General features: G+C 38.1%; 2 protein-coding genes across 3 annotated transcripts in view; one reads left to right on the top strand and one right to left on the bottom strand.

Annotated features, from left to right (window-relative positions):
* The window catches only part of LOC102003882 (chromosome unknown open reading frame, human C11orf74), a 63,569-nt gene extending 53,127 nt beyond the window's left edge, over positions 1-10,442 (bottom strand). Inside the window, exon 1 of one of the 2 annotated variants that reach the window (XM_005384101.2) lies at positions 10,315-10,442. The gene's annotated coding sequence lies outside the window, so the exon portion shown is untranslated. Of the gene's footprint in view, positions 1-10,053; positions 10,130-10,314 lie in introns of those variants that run through there. The other variant, XM_005384102.1, reaches the window with a different exon arrangement.
* Rag2 (recombination activating gene 2) lies at positions 10,169-12,594 on the top strand. Its single transcript, XM_005384100.1, has 2 exons — positions 10,169-10,288; positions 10,764-12,594. The coding sequence occupies exon 2, from the start codon at positions 10,792-10,794 to the stop codon at positions 12,373-12,375; it is 1,584 nt and encodes a 527-aa protein (XP_005384157.1). The 5' UTR covers positions 10,169-10,288; positions 10,764-10,791; the 3' UTR covers positions 12,376-12,594.
* Positions 12,595-15,663: the final 3,069 nt, after the last annotated feature.

The following is a 15,663-nucleotide window of genomic DNA, read 5'->3' on the forward strand; positions in this document are numbered from 1 at the left end:
TATGTATGTATACACAGGATAGTTAACATAGTTGTTCTACTGTCTTCTATTTCTTTGCTGAAAGAAATTGTCATTGAGTCCTTGATTGATCAATATTGCATGTCTCTATCCGTTTTCATGAGAAACCACTTTGAAGATATCAATATGTAATACAACAAGCATTGTTAATTTTCTACCACTTTGTTTCTAACTCCATATTGTCTGTACTGCTCTTTTGCTATTTTGTAAAAGGTTGTCTGTCTGTTAATGTTTTCCTATTTTATTTTTAAAATAAATAAATAAATAAGTGAGTCTTCTCTCAAAATGTGATCAGAATCTACTGCTATGCTGGAAAGAAGATGAGATGTTATCAAAACACCTCACCTTGGCTAAGGAAATGACACGGTCAACCTTGGGACTTCACTGGCTGGCTGTCTTTTTGTATTTGTATGAATGGTCAAATCTCCAAAAGACCAAGCTGCACTGTAACTACACAGATTCATGTATGTGACAGAAAAGACAAGGTATGAATTGATTTCTTCTTCCTTGACTGAATTACAAAGATTCTATATCCTCTGATTTCTTTTACGTCTTTTACATCACATTAAGAGCAAAAGAAATTCACTGACAGAAATTCAGACTCTTTGAGTTGAGGGAAACATGACACTAACCTGGTCTAATTCTATGGAATAAATGAATAAATCTTGGAAAGAAATTTCAGGTGGGGTTTTTAGCAATGAATGGCAAGCGGTAACATGTAGTTCTCTCATCGTAAACAATAATGAGACTCTGTAATTATGAACTTTACAATACACATGATGCCAGCAGAAATTAAACACAAAGCAGTAAACTCACCATGGATGGGTGTACCTAGGCCTCCAATTGCATTCCAAACCCCAGTAATAGAAAAAACATCTTGAGACTGAGCATATATGTACGCTTTGATTTTAGAGAGTTACAAATACACCCAAGAAAACAAAGCGATAAAAGAAATAATGAAGCTAGAAATGTGAAACAAAACATATCTTATAAAATAGAAAAGAACCTAAACTCATTCACTATTTTTTACCAAGATGAAATAAAAATATACAATTTGTCAAGGTTTGGGACTTATTTTGCAAGGGAGAACAATATAATACAGCACACATATTTTATATGATTATTTATAATAGTCACCCAAAGAACGATGTACAAAAGAGTGCAGGAAATCTGTCCACACACTATAGACTAAGAATCCAGCTGAGGGCCTGGATCCCACGATAATCTCCTGCATAAGTCCACCTTAAGACCTAGAGCTCATAACAACACCTCCCATGAATCCAACTGGAAGCCCAGGGCCCATTACAATATCTCATGCAGGCCTGTTTCATGGATCTGTGATGCGAAGGCCCAAAGGTCAGTGGCGGAATTGAGGAAGTCTATGCCAGCAGGATGAAGGATCTGTGCTAGCAGGCTGAGGGATCTAAACTGGAGCCAGGAAGCGATGGTCAAAGTAAGAACCAGAGCTCCCCTGAAAGGTACCACAGCCATCCTCAGCAACAGTGAGGTCCCGAGCTCCTCCAATGGTCAAGATGGCCAAGTTCCCAATAAGAAAGGCAATGCAGCAAGCTTCTCCAGGAGACCACCAGTGCACCATCTTCCCCTCCGGAGCCAGCAAGTGATGCTCAAAGTGAGGACCAGAGCTCCCACAAAGAGAACCGAAGCCATTCTCAGTGCTAACAAGGTCCCGAGCTCCTTGGAGGTTGAAAACTGCCAAGTTCATCAGGAAAGCCAGCACGACAAGCTCCTCCAACAGAACCAACAGCTCCTTACAGCTTCTACCAGCTCCCAACAGCCTCATTTCTTCTTCTCCAGTTCTGCCTCTTATGCTGCTGGCAACAGTCCTCCGGTGGGCCTCCCACACTGCACCACGCTTACTCAGTTCAGCTGGGGTTTATAAGGTGACCAACAGTTGTCAATCCACTACACAATTCTAGCTTCAAAGAATGCACTGCACTTCAAGTTATAAACTCCTACTGACAAGCATGTTCTAACATGTAAAAGGTATGGAATGCTTTAATATCTCCAGTAAGTTGTTATAAACACCAAGATTTTTATATAAATTATTAAACGAGGAATAATTGTCTATGTCTACCCTAATACTATGATAAATACTATTATTTTACATTTGTAAAATAATGTAATTATAGAGCTAAACAACAGATCTCATGGTTGCTGGGGTTGGAGAGGGGAGGGCTGCATATCAAGTCTTGTGTACAGCTGGGTATCTTTATTGTGATAATTGTTATACAAGATTACACTTGATATAACTGAGCTATACACACAAATGAGCCTATGACTAACAGGAGAAATCTGAATGAAAACCACATCAATTTTCTAACTTTCCTATTATGCTACAGTTTTGCAAAATGTTCACTGTCAGAAGGCTAGACTAAGGGCTCATGGGACTTCCCTGAACATTTCTTTGCAACCTCTCATATATCTAACCTATGATTCTACATTTATTTCAAAATTAAAAGCTTAAAAGGGAAAGGGAGAAAGGAGCAAAGGAGAAAAGTAAGCCAATTAAGGGAAAAGAAAATTATCTCTAGATGTTTATTGAGAAGCCAAGCGTGCAGTCACACTTCTGTAATCCCATCACTTGGGAGGCTGAGGTGGGATCAGCATGACTTCAAGGCCAGCCTGGGCTACACAGTGAGTTCAAGACCATCCTGAACTATTATAGCAAGACCTTGTCTCAAGAAAAAGAAAAAAAAAAAGGTGGAGTGAGGATTACAGACACAGTTCAGCACACCCTGGCTGCAATCCCCAGTATCACAAAAATAAAAGTTTACTGACAGCACTGGATCTCAGATGTGTTATTATTTCCCCCTTCAGAAAGCTCTGGGGGATGGGAATAATGCTCATCTACAAAATTACATGCTTAGGCAGAAACTTTCCGCTTGAAAGATTTGCATCCCATTCCTTCTCACCCATCCAAACTACTATAATGAGGTTTCTTGAGGCTCTCACTCATTAGGCCTTTCTGTCCAATGACAGACTGCATAAAGTGCATAATCAGTTTTATCTCCCCAAAATATACACTTCCTCCCAGCCATTTAAGTCCACCCAGAAATGTCTGCACTGACTCATGGAGGCAGATCAACTATTAGACTGTTTTCAATTACACAGTTATTAATTCCATTAAACAAAGAAAAATGCAAACAGTTAAGCATTTGAACTCTCCCTGCACACTTCCCATCATAAAAAACAAAAAAACACAGATTAACTTTGCACAAGGAATCTGCAGGGAATACTCACAGGACAAACCCAGAAAATACATCATTTTTGCTATCAAGAAGCTGGCCTTTCACTGCCCTTTCTGTTCCATCACTTTTTTGAAAATTTTACTGTTCAGTAAAACACAAATGAACACTTTACCTTTGCCCCCTACAAGCACATTAACTCATCTCTTGCATACTACATTTATCAAGAAAATTTACCCTACAGATACTTCAACCATATTCAAAACCCATCTCCTAACCTCGGAAATATTACCGGTGACTTACGGGAAGTTACTGTGCGAAATATTTCCGGGAACATTTCTCCAAAGGCCCCTAATAAGGTTGTTGATCCATAAAGAAATAGGGATTCTCAGTCAAATTTATAACTATATAATATATAATCATGCAACAGTGTTTCAATCATACAAGCTTTGTTAGCTCAAATGGAATCCCACCTTCATTTGATAGGCAACATCTATTAACCCATTTATGGCAAAGGCTGCAATTTTATTTTACATGAAATTTATACACGAATTCAAGGAATAAGAATTTGAAGAGGAATATTTTTATTATGTCCCATTGCTTGTGAAGTTCTTAAAAGGGAACACTTAAGTATAAATGTGTTAATGCTTATTTACATTGCATAACAACGACACAAAAGCATCCTCACTTAATGAGAGTGATCTCTTTCTCTCCAACTTCCTGAGCCCCATGGCCACCTGCACCATGCACAGCACTTTTACAATACCGAAAAGCCAACTTTCAAGCAAAACCCACACAGCTGGTTAGGAGCATGTGTACAGCAACTGAACTAAATCAACTGTGCCTATAGGAATACATTTCTAAGTGTTTCCAAATGCCAGATCTTGCAAATAAAATTGACCTTTTCATTTGGCATTCTCTTAACAGAAGTAAGATTTTTGAGAGGTGCTTCTCAGCTATTTTAAATTCTAAACTTCCTATGGCTGTGGAATAATAAATGGGTTTTCAGAATAATGCAATGCTTCCCCAGCTGCTAATTTCTCTTAAAATTTCTTTTGCAGTTTTGCCTCAACATACACAACATAACTGCACATGCACCTCTGTACAAATTTCTTCCTTGCCAACATGTTTTTTATTTGCAAAGGATCACAAACTCCTTCCTGCAAAAATAAATTTAAGTGATTGTTTTTCCAGCACAGTAATACAAAACTCCTCTGAGGCACCTCCATTCTATTTTAAAGCAAACAAGCCACCTTAAAACAGGGGGCATGGAACTTTCATAGCAAGGTATCAGTCATCCTGGTCGGATGGCCATATTTAATTGCTTTAAATAAAAAATGACAAGTCATTTGTCACGTTCTTCTCTTGACAATCCATCACCCTAACTGTAGATTGCTTCCTTCTTTGTGTTTCCTTCCTCCTTTTTCTTCTTTGCCAGTTTCGGTTGTGACTCCTACTTGCGGAATTCACTCCACAAACCAAACACCTCCCTTTCCGATACTCTGTGTACTAGTACCTTAGAAATGGGCCACTTATCAAACAAGGAATAATTGTCTATGTCTACCCTAATACTATGAAAAGCTACCACTCGTCTTATTTCAACACAGGGCATTTCGTGAAGTGATAATGTGATTTATGTGGCTCCTCCACTTGCAACATGTGGGTGCAAACGCTTGGGGGGACACCGTACTTCTTAAAACAGCCATGAGTCCACAAAACAGTGTCTCTGCTCTGCCTCCCCAAGCCGCCATGTACACAGACCCGTGTGTCCTTGGCAAGTTATTTAACTTTCTATCCTTAAGACATTTGTCTGAATGTAAAAATAAAGGTACTGGGCTTGAAATGGTTTTTTGTAACTTTTTTTCCCCTTGGTGATTCTTCCTTTTTTGTCAGTTACTACTAGGTCTTTTTTCTCTCCCATGAAATAAAGTTGTTTAATTCTGTAACAGATTGACACGTTCACTCTCCACTGTGTCTTGATCAAGGAAGGACAAATCTATACATTCTAGTAGAAATCTGAATTTAAGTCTGTCTCAAAAAAAGGCTGAGCAGTCTATAATCGTAATGTCATGACAAATTCCTAAAAAACTTTTTTTAAACGGGTGAATGTGGGACGAATGTAGTTGTGCTCATCAGCAATTAAAAGCTGCTGCATCCTGGTACCATGTATATTCTTTAAGGGAAAGGCCTGAGTCTATAATTTTCTTTTCTAATTCACCACATGATTTTGCACATAGTGGAACAGCATACAATTTAAACAATGTACAGTTGAAAACCTATGGGCCGGGAATATAGCTCAGGGGCAAAAGCACCTGCCTGGCAAGTGCAAGGTCCTGAGTTCAATTCCCAGTACTAAAAAAAAAAAAAAAAAAAAAAAAGAAAAAGAAGAAAACCTATGAACTGCTTATTGCTGGAATTTTCCACTTAATATTTTCAGAACGTACCTGAACAGGCAAGTGAAACCAAGGAAAATGAAACCAGGGATAAAGAAGGGCTACTATACTAATCTCTAACCCCTTTGGGAGACAGTTTACCAGTTCAGCAACTAACTACTATACTACAAATTACCTAATTTTTGATGTCCATTAAACCTAAAGGCTAAAACACTTTCCTAAATTAACCATGGTTTGTTTCTATTTTGCATTTACTGGAAATATAACCTTATGAGAGCTGTCATTACTGCTGTAATTTCAAGTATCAACATCATTCTATAATAGTACTAACAGATTAGGGAAATTACAAATATTCTTTTGCAGAGAGCAAAAATCATCATGGAAGTAACTAGAGGAGTTGGCGGTTCTTTTTTAAAAGATAGATGAGAGTCAACAAGCTGTACGTATTTTTTTAAAGGTCAGCCCTGAAAATGTATCTTTAATAAATGAAGTAGTCATTCAAGCGCCTCTATAACATTATCATCGTTAGGCAAGATTTCTCCTGTATGTCCTTCTTACTGGACACTAAATATCTGTAAGTCCTTACAACAACATCGGTATATTCCTGACTTTAAAGATTAAAAGAAAAAGAAAGCCCAAAGAGGCCACTCATCTAGTGAGTTGCAGAATTAAAACTCAAACCCAGATTTGCCTGCCTATATCATGACATTCTATCATCTAAGCCACGTGAGTCCTAATTTAAATGACCAAAAATAATGGATGGTTAGGAAAATCATATGATATTCAGTCAATAAAATTCTACGCAACTATTAAAATTTACAAAGGTAGTTTTGCTAACAAGAGAACTGTGGAATCTTAATGTCTTCCTTGGCTGAGGACTTTACATTTATTACCTCACTTCACTTGTTAGTCTCCTAACAAGTCTCCTAACAATCATTTGAGATATGTATTTCTGTGTCTCCATTTCAGACAAGGAGAAACAAGGTAGAGGGTTAGGGACTCCACCAGGAAACTTACAGAGCTGACAAAGGAAACCAGGCCAGCTGGGCCCCAAGCCTCATTTTCTTAATTATTCACTGTACAATATCACACACGGCAGCTGCCTGGCATGAAGTTGATAGAGACCCCCAGTCATCACAATCCCTGCCTTCTGAGTAAGATCCTGGAAAAGCACTTCAATTTAAAGAGGAAGTAAAAAGGATTACAATGCACTGTGTATATGTACTAATTCCCCAAGGTGAATTTAACTATCATGTATCTCAAACATGCATTAATTTAAAAAAAAAACTAGTTTAAAAAAAAAAGTTAATCGGGTTTCAACCAGACCTTTTCTTTTTCTTTTCGTTTCTTTTTTTTTGTTTGACTTTACCAATAAATACTGAATTGTGTTTTCATTGTTGTTGGCAATGAAATAGTTAAACTGTGAGTTACACCCTGGTGGATACCTCCCTCAACCATCAAAGAGGAAAAATAAAGAGGTCACAGTCAGTTGCTCCCGTTAGATCAGCGTTCACTAGAACATCTGTAGGCACCATAAGCACTCCCTCGGCCATCAGCCTTCTGCTTGCTGCAGTCATAGTAGGCAGTGGGTGAACCTTTCCCAAGTGCTGATTTTAATACCTGGTTTAGCGGCAAAGATTCAGAGAGGGGTGAGCAGGCCCTCTGGCCTTCAGGTAGGTCCAATACCTTCATTTCTAACAAAGCTTGTTTGTAAACTTGAAGGGAATGATGACACACACTTCAGCAACATGTGAGTTGCAGATGGTCTGCAGGTCAAATGGGGAAGGGATGAAGCAGAATTTAGGAAACGTGGGGCCTCCTGTTCTCCGGCTGCTTGCAAGGATTTAATTCCTATACCTTCAGAGCACTCTTATTAATCTTAGTACATAAATGTTTCTCTGGCATTAATGTAGGAAGAAAAACTTAATTCTGGTCTTACTGCCAGCAGAAAAATCAAATAATGTACGCTTCCAATCTGATTAACCATGCAAAACAGTGTTAACTCACACACTAAGTGCCTGTAGTTATGAGGCACTGGATGTCTTGTACATGAGGTTACTTGCTATTTTGGAGCCATCAGGAAACACGGGCAGCACTGATCAGTAAGATGTAACGCTTCAGAGTACACTATTTTTCTTTGGAAAGAAAAACAAGTGAGTTCAGAGCCAGGAAACTACAAACCCAGACCTTACACCATTAGTCCGCTTTTGATACTCAAATATTCCCTGGCTTCAAAGTGAATAAATGAAAATCTCCCTGCTGAGGAACGTTAGCATGGGGTTGGGAAAATTGTGTAAGTGTATCAGTCCTATATTTCTGCCTTTTAAAAGGAATCTTTAATGTGTGAACTTTGAAATTTTCCTCAGTTGAAGAACAGTGTCTTATTTTTTAAAAATCTGCCTCTTTTTGTCTAGCCTATTTAAAGAAAAATTCTTCAGCGGGTTATTTTTGATCTAGTATAATCCTTTAAAACTTTTTTAAAAGCCAAGATAAGACTAATATAGTATAGTTACATTAAAACCTTGGAAGAGATACAATGGTCTACTCTACAGAAAACATAATCACATAAGTAAAGTAAAATATCCCAGTATCAGTCTTTATAGGTATTTAAAATAAGCAAGCTTTGGCAACAAGGCTCCCTCGACCCAAAATGGAGAAACTCTCAGAAAATAATCACTCAATACACTGATAATAATCACCTACAGTTTTCATTTACTGAATTGTGAGTCAATAACATTTGCTTTTTGTTCCTATGGATAGAACTTTCTTACTTATTGGAATTTCTTCTCTTACATATACCTGTATAGCCCATGAATAAATACAACACTTGCCTAGGTCATTTTACAAGCAGGGTAAATTGCTGAATTTACAAACCACTATGGTCTGAGGAACAGAAAGGCTTGCTTTCATAGATCTGGCAATAGTAAATCTTAGGCACCACTTCCTCACTTGGTTTAAGAGCCCACGAGCTAATTATTATAAGATCATACCTTGAAGAACCTCCCAAGTAAACTAAAAACTTATTAACTACAAGAGAATGTCTAGCAAGTAATGACATCTCATCTACAAAAGTGCTTCAAGGCAAAAAATGAAAATAAAAAATCAACATTTCATCAGAACAACTAGATTCAGAATGGTCCAACCAATAAAAATAAATTATAGTACCAACTAATATTAATCATTTGCTATGTGATTTACATGAGTTATTGCATTTATTTCTCAATGCAATCCAATAAGTAGGTACTAATATTGCCTTCATTTTCCAGGGAGAAAAATAGAGAAAATAATTTACCCGAGGCAACACAACAAGTAAGTGTCAGAGCCCCAGATTTGGACTCAGAAAATCTAACTTTAGGTCCTGCATATTTAATGAAAGATTAGATATAATAACAAGAATAAAATATCCCTTTTTATTTACACTAACTCACCACCAGCACCCTCAGCAGATATATTTACCCAACTTATTAGTTCAAAAGTTTATACCCACTGAACAGATTCCAATATGTTAAAGCCCCTTCTAACTATTTCCAGCCTTGTATCAGTTGTCATCAGTGGCAGATACTGTGCTGTAACAATCTTATTTTTGATAAAATCAAGAATAATCATAACTATCATTCAGGGTGAGAAGTTGTCCCAAGTGCTTTACGTGTATTAAGTTACTAATCATAATTGACATCAACCTGTGAAGTAGGCATAATTATCTCATTTTACAGATGAGAAAACTGAGGCATAGAGAGATTAAATAACTTGCCCAAAGTCATAGACTTAGTAAGCGACAGAGCAGGGATTTGAATCTAGCCAGTCATATATTAAGTGACAGAGCTGGCACTGTATCTAGCTATTCTGCTTTTAAGTATGTTAATTTTTTACTCTATCAATGAATCTGTTTTATTTTGTGCCCCTTAACTTTTGGTGCCTAAAATTTCCCTGGCAAACAGGAAATGTACTTTACATCTTCAAAAGTGAAGTAGCAATAATAAAATTAAAAGTTATCAAATTTACTTCTAGATATATCATTTTAAATGTCATAATACAAACATGAAATCCTGAATAATTCTGGCACCTTTTTGCTTAGTGCCTGCTTACTGGACAATTGCTAAAGAATTACCTCAAAGTTCATGAGCTCGAAAGAGATTTGAAATAAAAGCTCCTAAGACTATCTTCCTAGAAGGGGGAAGGGGAAGATGTGTTTAGGAATCTTGTCTGCCTCCCTAAAATGATCTTTAAAACAGGAGAAAAGGCAGATAAGAAAACCAAGGCCTTTACACTGGTACTTGCAGAAGTCTAATTAGTACATCTCCATTACTAAAAGCAAAATAATAAAATCATTAACAAACAATTTCCCCCTGCAGGCCAGGTATCTGGTTCTCTAAGATCATCACAGTTTGTGTAACATCCACAGCACTTTTAACGCCCTGCCTCAGCAACTCAAGTACCCTCCAGGGTGCAATTCTGAGCCGAGCTCCAAAGCGTTCAGGGAAGTTTTTAACGACAGCTCCGCCATGGCGTCCCTTTACAGTGTGGTTTCCAGGCAACCATACTCGGGCCAAAGGCAGCTGTGCCTCCCACTGGGTCACCTGTTTGTAGGAGTGCCAGGAGAGGATCAGGCAATTCTAAGACATGGATTTGCCAGACACCCATCCTGGTGTTGTAGCTTTCTCGGAACCCAAGGTTGGGTGTGTGCCAACTTCTCTCACCTCCCGTGACCCAGTGGTCTGCGCCTCCGCTCACATCAAGTCACTTCGCACTTTTGGCGTCCTTATTCAGAGAGTCATCCTAGAAGTCTCCCCCTTTGGAACAAGGAAAACAATTATCATAGCTACCCTACGACACAAAGAGGATTTCTGGGAAATGTAGTTCTTTCAGCTAAGGTGTAAGGAATCTTAGAGGAAAAGAACTACATTTCCCAGAAACCTAAGGGCTCACAGTCCTGCTCCAAAATATGTCCCAGCTGCTTGGGTTGTATTAAGTGAGAAGGTTCTGTCTCCTTTTCAATACCTAACTGCCTGAATTTTGTTCATCCGGTTGTACTAAGAGCTTATAGGAGGACTTTTTTTAAAAAAACACTTTTTTGCATGTGAAGAAATCTGAACATAGTGATTTATGTGAATATAGTCTAAATCATTTTATTTTATAATTCTTTCAGATAAAAGATCTACTGCCGATTGGAAAATATGTCTCTGCAGATGGTAACAGTTGCTAACAACGTAGCCTTAATTCAACCAGGCTTCTCACTGATGAATTTTGATGGACAAGTTTTCTTCTTTGGCCAGAAAGGCTGGCCAAAGAGATCCTGCCCCACTGGCGTTTTCCATTTTGATGTGAAGCACAACCATCTCAAACTGAAGCCTACAATTTTCTCTAAGGATTCCTGCTACCTTCCCCCTCTTCGCTACCCAGCCACTTGTACATTCAAAGGAAACTTGGAGTCTGAAAAGTATCAGTATATCATCCATGGAGGGAAAACACCAAACAATGAGCTTTCAGATAAAATTTATGTCATGTCTATTGTTTGCAAGAGCAACAAAAAGGTTACCTTCCGCTGCACAGAGAAAGACTTGGTAGGAGATGTCCCTGAAGCCAGATATGGCCATTCCATTGATGTGGTGTACAGTCGAGGGAAAAGTGTGGGAGTGCTTTTTGGAGGACGATCGTACATGCCTTCCACCCAAAGAACCACAGAAAAGTGGAACAGTGTAGCTGATTGCTTGCCCCACGTTTTCTTGGTGGATTTTGAATTTGGGTGTGCTACATCATATGTTCTTCCAGAACTTCAGGATGGACTATCTTTTCATGTCTCGATTGCCAAAAATGATACCGTTTATATTTTAGGAGGACATTCGCTTGCCAGTAACATCCGCCCTGCTAACCTGTACAGAATAAAGGTTGATCTCCCCTTGGGCAGCCCAGCTGTGAATTGCACAGTCTTGTCAGGAGGAATCTCTGTCTCTAGTGCAATCCTGACCCAAACTAACAATGATGAATTTGTTATCGTTGGTGGCTATCAACTTGAAAATCAAAAGAGAATGGTCTGCAACATTGTCTCTTTGGAAGACAACAAGATAAAAATCTGTGAGATGGAAACCCCAGATTGGACCCCAGATATTAAGCACAGCAAGATATGGTTTGGAAATAACATGGGGAAGGGAACTGTTTTCCTTGGCATTCCAGGAGACAATAAACAGGCTGTTTCTGAAGCATTCTATTTTTATCTGCTGAAATGCTGTGATGATGATGTGAGTGAAGATCAGAAAACTATCACAAACAGTCAGACATCAACGGAAGATCCAGGAGACTCTACACCCTTTGAAGATTCAGAAGAATTTTGTTTCAGTGCAGAAGCAAATAGTTTTGATGGTGATGATGAATTTGACACCTACAATGAAGATGATGAAGAAGATGAGTCTGTGACAGGCTACTGGATAACATGCTGTGCTACTTGTGATGTGGATATCAACACTTGGGTACCATTCTATTCAACTGAGCTCAACAAACCTGCCATGATTTATTGTTCTCATGGAGATGGGCACTGGGTCCATGCCCAGTGCATGGATCTGGCAGAACGCACACTCATCCATCTGTCAGAAGGGAGCAACAAGTATTACTGCAATGAGCATGTGCAAATAGCAAGAACACTACAAACTCCAAAAAGAGCCCTGCCCTTAAAAAAGCCTCCAATGAAATCTGTCCGCAAAAAAGGTTCTGGGAAAGTTTTGACTCCTGCCAAAAAATCCTTTTTTAGAAGATTGTTTGATTAGTTTTGCGAAAAGAAATCTCAGATTCCGGTGCATTTATTTTCAAACATATTTGTTAAATCATGACAATGATACACACATTTCTTCAGTTTTTGTTTATTGAATATGCCTATGTTTTCTTTTAGTTGTTTGGCTTAAGGTCTAGTGTTGTAATATATTGCTAAACACAGTTATTCTGGAGCCTATACATTTTAAAAATCTTTTCCTTAAAGATATCTTAAATGAGAATTTTTCATTTTATTTTTTAACAGTACATGTTTGCCATACATATTGATTACCTTATCATAGAGAATTTGTAGCTGTATATAATATATCTTAGTTCTTCTTTTTTTCCCATTTCCCTCCCTTGTTAACCCTGCATCCCCTATCTATTTACAAAAGCTTTGTTTCAGATTTTTCATACATAAGACAAACTTAACCCAAAGGAAGCTAATATAAAGGAACTGATTTCTGTGTGCAATATAATAATTTGGTAATTAGCGAGAAATTCAAACCAAGATCCCACACTAGTGTTTTTTATAGATCACTAGGTGACCTCTTGGATTATACCCATGAGCAGAACAACTTAAATTTATATATAATCTCTACTTACATGAAAGGAAAAAATAATCTACAACAATTTGGGCATATGTTTTTGAATTAAGGTAATTCACTGCACTGTCTTCAGAGATTCCCCCTCCCTACAATATGATACATTGAAGATGTGCCAAAGCCAGTACTTGAACCCATTATTTGAATGAGCTTTCACAAAGAAAAATAACACCAATGATATTAGCATTCTGGGGAGAAAAGTTGAGCAAGAATATACTGAGCAATGACTGCCAAATAAATCTCACAGAACAATATCGATTATTTCCTCAAAACAATAAAAATTTTACAATTTTCATGAAGAGAACAGGCAGAAGGTTGTAAATGGGGATTTAAAAATTTGTGTAATGTGTATGTGCCTAGTTAACAATTGCAGTTTGCTATCAGTGAATATTACAAGATTACTGCCTTTGCCAAGGTTCAATTGGATACTTAGTAAGCAGTTAAACTGACTGTTAATTTTGACGTTTAAGACTTCAGTTGATAATTAGATGAATTTAAAAATAAATATTTTCTGATCCAGAACATTTTTTCTGGAAAAATATTTCATCTTATCCTAAGCTATTTAGTCATAGTCTTTATTCATCTTTATTCATCCAAATTCCAAAATTCTTGAAGTAATATTACCAATCTTAGGAGACACATGAAATAACAGGAAATGAAACCCCAGAGTACAAGTTCTTGTACTAATACCTGCATGTCCCAGATACAGGAGTTCAGTAGGACAAACCAAATCATATTCTCTCTCTTTCAATAATGTTGCCTGATGAATATTCTTGTTGAATGATCTGGTGTAAAGTTGATTTAAATTTTTATTTCAAACATCTACATAATAATAAAATGTAGACGTCTTCTGATTTTACTACTTTGTTCAAATTAATAACATTTGTAGTTACTTGAATAAAGCTAAAATTAAACTAACTTTTTCAACATCACTGTACTTTGATTTCTTTTCTGTTTGTTAGTAGAAAGGACGTAAGCTGAAGTTAAAATATCTTTTACAGAGCGCAAAGGCAATATTTCCTCAAGAGGTAGATATAGCCTCTTATCTTGATTTGTCTACAATAGCTAAAGAACTATTACCCTGTGTTTGTTTTGTACTAGATGAAATCAAGATGTGATCGTCTAAGTGATTTAGTTTTGAACTCACTGAGCTACATAGTCAAATTCATAGCTCACCATTGTAGGCTGTTTCAGAGTGTTTGTGTGTGTGTGATGATTTGGTTTTAGGGACAATACATTTGTATAAAAATAGGTTTTTTAAGTCATCAAAAATGAGCCCATTTGACTTTAAAACAATGAAACTTCTTTCTGACAAATACATGCAAGCATTTAAATGTGCTGCTTTAGCAGAGTATACATTTATTCCAGCAATATTGCCTTTTTCCAAAAACATTCTGGAAGTTCACTTTCCATCACCTTCAGAATCTATGCTTCATTTCTCTGAAGATGTTCAACAATTGTCCTTCCTCTCTTAGAGATGGACTTAATTTCTGGAAACGGTTAAAAACCATTCAAAGCATAATAGTATGAAACTCGGTAGTACATTACCAATTGAAGTAAAAAATGAAGCATGAGTACGAGAGAGTAGTTATAAAGGTCAAACTGAAAATTGCTCTCTAAAGAGTTATTGTTGGTATGTGAGTGTCCAAAAACTATGTTCGTTTCTCTCTATCACTATAAAATACATCCACATGCTCTGAGTAAAATTCATCTGAGAAGATGTTTAGTGTTATCTGCAAGAGATGTTGCAATAATTAAAATAAGTAAACACAACAATTTTCAGGTAACTAATACAGACTCTAGGCTAGACATAATCAAGGACTACATAAAAATATTTTAAGTGGATTGAAAGAAGAAAGTCTAGTGGCCATGAATTATTGTTAGAAAGATGGGCAATACGCTATACTAGTTTAAAGGGTCTGATTAATGGTATGTGATCTCAGCCTGTGCTGACAGTCAAATTGTGAGATCAGACTTACTGGGAAGGATAAGTACTTGGAAATTGTTCTGTTCCTGGTAGAACCTTATGTTGACAAAACAAAGTCTATGGTTGCACCGAGTGAGTGAGTGCTCCAAGAGCTGCTGGTCCCGTGGTTTGAGTCCATGCTTTACTCACACTGCCACGGTTCCCAGCTGAAACTCCCAGAGAGAGCCAGGTATTTCCCATCTACTTCCTGGGGGCAGAGTGGGTGACCCAGGACCCCACTGCCATTACAGACTGAGTCTCTGCCCTCCCTGCACCTGTGGCAGACAGGAGGTCCTCACTCAGAAGCCTCAGGGACTTCTCTGGCTGGGGGGGGGGGAGTGTGTAGCCCCTCCCTGGGTGCTCCCTGCGCTGAGTGAGCAAGTGCTCCAAGAGCTGCTGATCCCGCAGTCTGAGTCTGTGCTTTACTTTCACCAGGACCCCCTAGGGGGTTGAAGGCAGGGGCAGTCTTTGCTAGCCAGCGGGCCAACAGCTGGTCCCTGTATGTGTCCTGAACGGACTAGAGACACAGAATCAGGTGGTTCACAAACTGTCAACCCTGTAGTTTGTGTCTGGGTTTTGCCTGTACCCTGAACTGCCTGGGGACGTAAGTCCACTGGACCGGGATTGTCACACCAGTGCAATCCGAGTCTGACCTGTGTATGTGCCCTGAGCTGCAAGGGGATGCTGGATCAGATGGTTGGCCGTCAGCTGACACCAATGCCCACGTCTGAGAC

This window comes from Chinchilla lanigera, unplaced genomic scaffold (assembly GCF_000276665.1).
Source record: "Chinchilla lanigera isolate Chin_1 unplaced genomic scaffold, ChiLan1.0 scaffold00021, whole genome shotgun sequence".
Lineage (NCBI taxonomy): Eukaryota > Metazoa > Chordata > Mammalia > Rodentia > Chinchillidae > Chinchilla > Chinchilla lanigera.